This window comes from Phalaenopsis equestris, unplaced genomic scaffold, assembly GCF_001263595.1.
Source record: "Phalaenopsis equestris unplaced genomic scaffold, ASM126359v1 Scaffold000343, whole genome shotgun sequence".
NCBI lineage: Eukaryota > Viridiplantae > Streptophyta > Magnoliopsida > Asparagales > Orchidaceae > Phalaenopsis > Phalaenopsis equestris.
Window position 1 is genome coordinate 484,202 of NW_018164785.1, and position 8,169 is coordinate 492,370.

An 8,169-nucleotide genomic window follows, 5' to 3' on the forward strand; every position below is an offset into this window, starting at 1 on the left:
CTACAGCTGCCCCCAAACCAACCCCACAAATTTAGTTATAAAATTAAATTTCCTTACAAAACTCTTAAGAAGTTAAAATACCACAATTAGTGTAGTCAAAGTTTACAAAAAAAAAAAATTAAAAATGCATTAAATAAAATTTAGAGCGTTTCGCAGCTTAATTTAAGAAAAATTATCCATGAATTTAACGTAAATCCAGTCAAATTTTGAAAAAATAAAAATTAAATCTAAACCATCGTTTCATCTTTTCGAACGTAAATCCAAATTTAATAAATTTTGATAGTGAGAACGATTTAAGAATCTCTTCCCTCCATCACTTGTGCGTTCATTTCCATCGCACTGACGATCAAATTTACTGAATTTGATAAATCATATTTAACATAAATTGACATTGCAACCCATCACTCCTATGAAATATCCCTTCATAATATACATACATAGATATTCATATAAATATAACACAAGTCTCTAGAAGAAATAAAGGGAGGTGAATTTAGAGAATACCTATTTGTCTAAGAGCAATTCACCAGGATTTCTGCATCCTCCTTATCTGGTAACCGCTTCTGGTGAGCTGAAGAAGAAGAGGAACAATAAAGAAGGAGAAAAGAAGAAGAAAGCTCTCATTTTGTTGCAGAAGTATTAAGCCATGAGAGGAAGAAATTAAAATCAGAGCTCTAGATGTCAAAGGAGCATCAGATATCATTTGGCATGATCCAGCCATCATCTTCCACGCATCCAAACTACATGTATTTCTTTATTTCATTAGTTAAATCCATAGCTAGATCAAAAGTCCATGTGCCTATGTTTCATTTTTCTTTCCAAAATTTAGTTTTTTTTTTTTCATTTGCATGTATACATGTGAATGAATGATGTATTGCATGTATGCAGAAGGCAGGAGGCTGCAGGGGCATATGAAATGGGGGATTTTGATCAGGCTTTTTTTATGTATCTTGATGGACAGGAACAGAAAGGTGAGGTCAATCATCTGGTGCAAATTATGTGTAAATTTCAAAACTTTCTGTAAAAAGTTTATGGTAAGATATCAGATTCTATGTCTTAAATGATCAACTTTTTTTTTTTCCCCAAACAAGATTGTGTCAAAAACTTTAATTATATATATATATATACAAAGTTGTTAAAAGTTATATGTGAAAAATATGTTTTTTATGAATGAGTGGCACCTTTAGGAGATTTAATGCTTGCAGGAATTCATGTATGCAGAAACACTGAAAATTTTCCCTTCAGAGCCAATGCATGTAGAACCATCTTCTAAGGTATGATAAATTAGTTATTATAAAAAAAATTATTATTTTTATGATTTACTTTCCCTTTTTTTCCTGTAATTTAAGCTGCTGTTTGAATTTGCTGTAGCCTTTGAATGATGATTTACAGTACAGTATGAGCTTAGACTCTCCAGCAGTGAAAAGAGCTTCTAAGAAAGCAGAAGAACAAAACATGGAGTTATGCAGCAGAAAAAATACATCTGCAACTAATCCTCATATTTCAGCGAGGAGTGACGGATTACCTCTGAAGGTGAAAATTGAAGAATCAAATTAGGATTGAAGAACATAAAAAATCAATTTTTATCAAGATGATGTTTTTTTTTTTCCTTGAATTTGCCAGAAAGAAGGAAGCAGCAAGGCTACAACATCATGCTCAGATCATGAGGGGCCAAAAACACCAGATGCTAAGGTTTATCTAATTAATTTCATTTGAGTAAAACGGAATACATTTTACAAAAAAGTTTCAATTTTTACCAATTTTCTCCATTAAAGAAACCTGAATCTCCTCCTCCTTGTTATTATGAGCAGACATTAAGACGGCTTGCTCAAAATAGAGAGGCAGCAAGGAAGAGCAGACTGAGGAAGAAGGTATGTTTTGTAGAGGAATAAACGGGTTTATATGAACTGTTTCCTTGCATATGAAATAATCATAATTTATTAGTTGTTGTAGTTAACTCATGAAAGATTTTTATTACATCTTATATATTTATTTATATATATGTTTTTATGTATATATATATCTTTCCTTAAAGTCTCAAGCCTTGATTTCTTATGTATACCATTTTGACAAAAGGCATATGTCCAACAACTAGAGTCGTGTAAGATGAAGCTTAATCAGCTAGAGCAAGAGATTCAAAGGGCACGGACACAGGTAATTACTTGCACGAAGAAAAACAGTTTTTCTCATCCTTTAAGTCGTTAGATATTTCTTAGCTTCTTCTTTCCACACTTAGATGGACAGCACGAATGCTACCCCTCCTTCATGAGAAAATATTACATATTCTGTAAGTATGTGCGAACAACAATGGATGGAAAGTTCATTTCATTATAATATCATTTTGCTGTGATGAAACTTTTTCATCCATTTCTGTCCACACATACTTATAAAATATGTAATATTTTGTCACACTATATGATGTACGAGCAAACCATCAGATTCAAGAATATAGAATTTAATTTATTTTTGCATGCAATATTTATTTTTAATAACTTTATGGCTCATTATTCTTGATAATCAATAATTTCATTTACAAGAGTTAAGAGTTTCAAATAATATATTGATCAAGTACTCTTAAATATTTTATTTATTTTTTTCATAACTAGGGCGTCCTCCTTGGGGCTGGCATTTTAGGAGAACAAGGCTTAGCTACAAGCTCCGATTGCCTCAGCTCAGGCATGTGATTGCTTCCTCTTCTCTTTCTTCATACTAGGTGTGTAGCACGAGCCATTGTTCTGTAAGGACAGCTGATGCAAGTTGCGTCCGCTGTCCAATGAGAATTTTTTTAAAAAAAAAAATTAAATTGGGGCCCACTGACATATACTTTTGGTACGGGAAGTATTTTGATTGGTTCATCGTACACATTTCTACGTTCACTCGCACGTACGCATTTGTGTCCAATCAACTTGTGTGGCCAAGAAGGAGAAAGAGGAGGGGGGGGGGGGGGGGGGAGGGAGACACTCTCTCACTCCCCTCTCTCCTCCAATATATTGGTTGGCATCTAATATTTTCTCCTCCTCATTTTCAAAATCGATACGATGACTTGTGACTTAACTTATAATACTTTGCATAACTTAATTTAGGTGCTGCGGCTTTCGACATAGAGTATGCAAGATGGGTAGAAGAGCACCACCGCCTAATGATGGAGCTTCGGACGGCGATGCAGGAACGAGTACAAGAACATGAGCTTCATATATATGTGGGCAGCTGTGTCGCGCATTACAACACATTGATGAATTTGAAGAGCATGGCTATCAAAGCAGATGTGTTTCATATCATCTCTGGAATGTGGAAGACGCCTGCGGAGCGTTGCTTCCTTTGGATTGGAGGATTCTGCCCTTCCGAGCTCATCAAGGTCTGCTAAACAAGAAAATATTACATTATTTGTAAGTATGTATAGAAAATGATGGATGAGAAGATCATATCATATCTGACTGAAATTATAATGATGTGATCTTCTCATTCACACTTTGTCCGCACATACTTATTAAATATGTAACATTTTCTCAAAATGAGTTCAATTTTTAAAAATTGGATCAATAATTTTGCTAACTTTTAATTAGTTGATATTGAGTTATAATGAATATAGATTACTAATAATTATGTAATGGGTTGAACTATATATCTATATTTTGAGCTATGTTTTTTTTTATAATTTTTCCCTATTTCTTGATCTTTGAAATCATTAGTTTATGTTAACTTCATCATTTAATTAGTTTTTGTGTGGGTAGAAACTGATATTATTTTAAATTTTACATTACTTTCCAAAAAAGAAAATAAAAGAAAACAATATATTTTGACGATCGAATAATATATATATAGAAAAGGAATGACCTCGGGTTATTATACGAGTCATGATCATCCCTCATGCGCCTAACAATTCGAGTACCACACCCTCCACCGTGGGAAATCGAACCCCAGACCAGAGGGGACTCACAACTGACAAGTAGATGCCAGACCAACTGATCTGAGTACGCGGCGCAACTATCATGATATATATATATATTATATATATATATATATATAGGTATTTAGGCTCCTAAGCTATGCATGGCCTCTCCTCTCACATCATGCATGCCCCCCAACATTGTCTAGCTTTATAACATAAGCTTTGTTGTTAGAAATGACTTAATTTTTCATTAAAAAACTAATTAGGCCTTAATAGCTTGTTGGCAGACTGTGAGCACATATTGGATAAATATGCCATGTATCTTCACTGTTTACATTATTAGATTTCTGACATATTTCCATTCTATTTCAATTAAATAGCTAATTAAAATTGTTAATTTGCTTTTAATGATAATGTCAATTGTACAGAAGACTTATAGATATGTTTGTCGCTTTCGAATCAAGATTAGTGCAGCGTTTGATTCCTTGTCTGTCATTTTATCTACTAGAAAGATTTGACTTCGTTAGCCTCCCCAGTATGCTTGAGACAGAAGTTGGTGCAAGTATGGGCATGGGCGGTCTGGATAGATAGAAAATGCTAAGTAAAGAGGTTGCTTCTTTTGTTGAATAAAGTGGCCTGGCCTTGTGCATGCAATAGGAAAGAGAGAGATTTAACATGTAGGCATTTAATTTGTTGGAAATATAAAGGAAATTTCAATTTTTGTGCTAATCATGGGGCTTTTTTATATACTTTTTCTAACCTAATGTTTTTATATGGACAAAATATATAGTCATTATTTGTTAAGTTTCGGAGTCTTATTTTCTCGTGAAAAAAAGTTACATGTGTTTAGGATCTATTTGGAACAGCTTTACTTGTTTGACGAAGCAATTATAAAGTTGTTGTAGTTCACAGAAGAAACTGTCGTTTCAAAAAGTCAATTGACAGTTTTCTGGCAGTCATTACACTTCAACATGTTATGATTAAAAAAAGTAATCCTAAACCGTATTATAAAAACATTATAAAACATATCATAGTTGCAAGAGAAATTTTTCTCTATTTTTTTTCCTAATGAACTTGAATAAATTTCACGTGTTAGATCAACATCATTGTTGACAAAATTATGCATATCATAGTTACATTAATACTTCACAGTGTGTTTTGTTATTTTGTAATTGTTATTAGGTTGTTGTGTGCCACATCGAGCCCTTAACAGAGCTACAACTACTGGGAATAAGCAAATTACAGCACTCTGCACAAGAGAGCGAAGAGGCCCTTAGCCAAGCACTTGAAGCCCTCTATCAATCTCTGGCTGACTCCATTGTTTCCAGCTCTTTCAGCTTCACATCCAACATGGCCAATTACATGGGTCAAATGGCCATAGCTATGAATAAGCTCTCTACACTCGAAGGCTTCATTAGACAAGTATGTTCTAACTTTTCAAATCTTCCCTAATCACACATCACTTCTTTGCTGAATAAGCTAAAAAAATTATATCTAGTTATTAGCCTGAGTGCAAAACAAGATAGGTGCGAATACGTGTGGATTTGGTAGTATTGGGTGGAATTATAGTGCAATACCACTATAATACAACTAAATATTATCAATCTGCATGCGTAAATTTCACACGTAATATCAACTTGTTTAAATTTTAACAAAATAAGATCATTACTTAGTTCAATCATTGAACGTAATCAAAACAATCATTTGCACAATCATAAAACTTCTTTCTCAGCATTAATTGTTTTATATTGGTTGAAATGTGAAAAAAGACAAGAAAAATGCATGCTTATTTAATAATCTCTTCAAGCATATAGAAAACTACGATATATTGGTTATCTATAGTTATTAGAGTTGTTATCACAAAACCTATATAATAGTATAATAGATTGGTTATGTGGTAGATGACTTTTGACAACAAAAGTTGGCGCTTTGCATATTATAAGTTTAATGACTATACCAACTACTTATTCACATTATACAATGTCATGTCTTAGCATTCAGCTAATATTCTTGTTCTAATTTAAAACTAAACAATGTTGGTCTTACTTCCAACCTTTGTTGAATAAGGCCACAAGATGGTAAAGGTTTAAATTTGTGTAGATTTGTTAGATAAACTACTCATATTATTTTCTCCAATTCTTTTTGACTTTGGATCAATCAAATTGTTATAATTAGAGAACAAGTCCTACTAAAAGACATACAATTAACCAAAAAGGCAAAAAAAATGCTTATTTTGACATTTTGGGGATGATCACGAATAAAATAAAAATTTAGTGATTTAAAAATATATTTTTAATTCAACTACTATGAAAAGATTTTAACAACGTTTATTTAAAGACACTTTTAAGAAGCATTTCTAAAAATTCTAAGAAAAAAAATCATCAAAATATTTAAAACTGCTGCTAAAAGTCTTTGCAGTGCTAGCAATTGCAGCGATTTAAAATCTGCTACAATGAAAATAATAGAGATATTTATCACTATGATTACATGTATAAAGTGCTATGAAAACTCTTTTTTTTTAATAGTTTTTATTAATTTTCTTTTGCATATTTTTATAATTTTTTGTTTTGTAATATATTTGAGCTGCTTAATAACTAATTATGGAATTTTGGTGAATGCATGCTTAGATATACATGATAACTTGAATGTGTGATTACAGGCTGACAACCTAAGACTGCAAACACTTCACAGACTCTATGAAATATTAACGGCACGCCAGAGTGCAAAGTGCTTCTTGGCCATCTCTGAATATTTCCATCGCCTCCGAGCTCTAAGTTCCCTTTGGCTTTCTCGCCCAAGGCATGACTAATGCATATATGTATCATCAAAGAAACAATAAAAAATTACATCTAGATGATGAATGAGCAGACGATGGTGTGGATCACATCACTCCGTCTAACGCACGGCGTAATACGATCCACACCATCACCTGAACGGTATGGTTAAACCGGATAGGGATAGTTATTACCATATATAGTGATTGCATTAATATGTGGTTGGTTTAGCTATCGATGTATTTTACTTAGATGTATAGATAAAAGAGAATTGTTAATCATTATATACTTCATTATGAAAGCACACATTCCATTTGGCTAATTTAAGAATTCCTACGTCTCCGGCATCACATATTTTGCTACTTTGTCATGTTTTAATTCAAATGTATAATATAATTTAACATAGTTTATGATGTCATAATGCTCAACCATGTAATTAATTAGTTATGAATAGAGGAACACACACACACTCACAAACACACATATGATGTAGCACATGATATATAAGATGTGAATGCAAAGAGGAATGATTTAACCACTAAATTAAATCAAAAGTAAGTTGAAATCAAAGGATTTGATGTTATGAAGGTAGCTTTGGTGCTCTTGTTAATGTATTTTAAGTATGGTTATGTGTTTGATGACCTCACTTTTGTGAGGACATCTTTTTTCCCTATAGAAGCCTATGATCTAGAATTATGGCTTCCAAGTGGCTTTCTTAGATGCCTAGAGATGGAACTCATCTACATAAAACTTCAAACCAATTCTATATTCACTTGAGGTTTCATAAGGTTAAACCCAATTCGTCAATTACTCGTTGAGACGATGAGGGTTGAAACTGATAGAAGTCCAAGTTGAATTCCTACATGTGGAGGAGATCTCAGGCAACCTATGAGCCTAGAGTCCTGGGAACCCCTTTGATGACCTATTGACCACCCCTAAATCCTCTTTGGTGTGGAAGGAGTTCATTGGGTATGAGGCGAATTCTAAATTAAAAAAATGTTCACCCATTAGACCAAAATCTTAAATTAAGATAAAAAGAGGACTAAAACATCAAAATTTAAACCAAAAAAGATGTTGGGCCACCACAACTAGACTTGGAATCTACCAAAATGCCTTCACCAAACTTAAAGAAACCCTAAGAACAAATAACCACTTAAATATACTAAATTCATCACTAAGTTTAAAATACTCAACACCCTTAAAAGAAATTAAAATCAAACATAATTGATACAAAATCAAAATAAAAGAAATTCATTAAACATCAAACCACCAAACACTACCAAAAACCACTGTTCAACTTAAGCTCACACCAAAAGCACTAGAATCATCAAGTTGAATTTAGATCTAAATTAATTAAAAAATGAAATAATTAATCTAATTAGTTAATCATAAAAGCCTTAAATGGTATGCCAACCACCCAAAGACAAGCCCATCATTGAAGGCCCAAACACAAAAGCCTAAGGCCTATGACCCAAGCCCAAAACTTGGAACCCAAAAAAGACCCAA

General features: G+C 32.8%; 1 protein-coding gene across 6 annotated transcripts; it reads left to right on the forward strand.

The window, feature by feature from the left end:
* The first annotated feature begins 436 nt into the window (after window positions 1-436).
* Window positions 437-7,116, forward strand: LOC110025955 (bZIP transcription factor TGA10-like). Of its 6 annotated transcripts, none has more exons than XM_020726661.1 (11): window positions 437-746; window positions 892-971; window positions 1,222-1,274; window positions 1,372-1,533; window positions 1,624-1,692; window positions 1,812-1,871; window positions 2,077-2,154; window positions 2,607-2,676; window positions 3,084-3,355; window positions 5,072-5,311; window positions 6,549-7,115. In XM_020726661.1, exons 1-11 carry the CDS (start codon window positions 679-681, stop codon window positions 6,696-6,698), a joined length of 1,302 nt encoding a protein of 433 aa, XP_020582320.1. In that variant the 5' UTR covers window positions 437-678; the 3' UTR covers window positions 6,699-7,115. The 6 variants fall into 6 exon arrangements, with proteins under 6 accessions (XP_020582320.1, XP_020582321.1, XP_020582319.1 ...); XM_020726662.1 differs by having other exon boundaries at window positions 438-746; window positions 889-971; window positions 1,393-1,533; window positions 6,549-7,114; XM_020726660.1 differs by having other exon boundaries at window positions 439-746; window positions 889-971; window positions 6,549-7,113.
* Window positions 7,117-8,169: the final 1,053 nt, after the last annotated feature.

What these genes read in the sequence shown, in the direction of transcription:
- LOC110025955 (XM_020726660.1), top strand. Translation starts at nt 679, where the DNA reads ATGTCAAAGGAGCATCAGATATCATTTGGCATGATCCAGCCATCATCT. An exon ending in TGATGGACAGGAACAGAAAG is followed by an intron (nt 972 to 1,221) that starts GTGAGGTCAATC and finishes TCATGTATGCAG; the next exon opens with AAACACTGAAAATTTTCCCT. An exon ending in TCGAAGGCTTCATTAGACAA is followed by an intron (nt 5,312 to 6,548) that starts GTATGTTCTAAC and finishes GTGTGATTACAG; the next exon opens with GCTGACAACCTAAGACTGCA.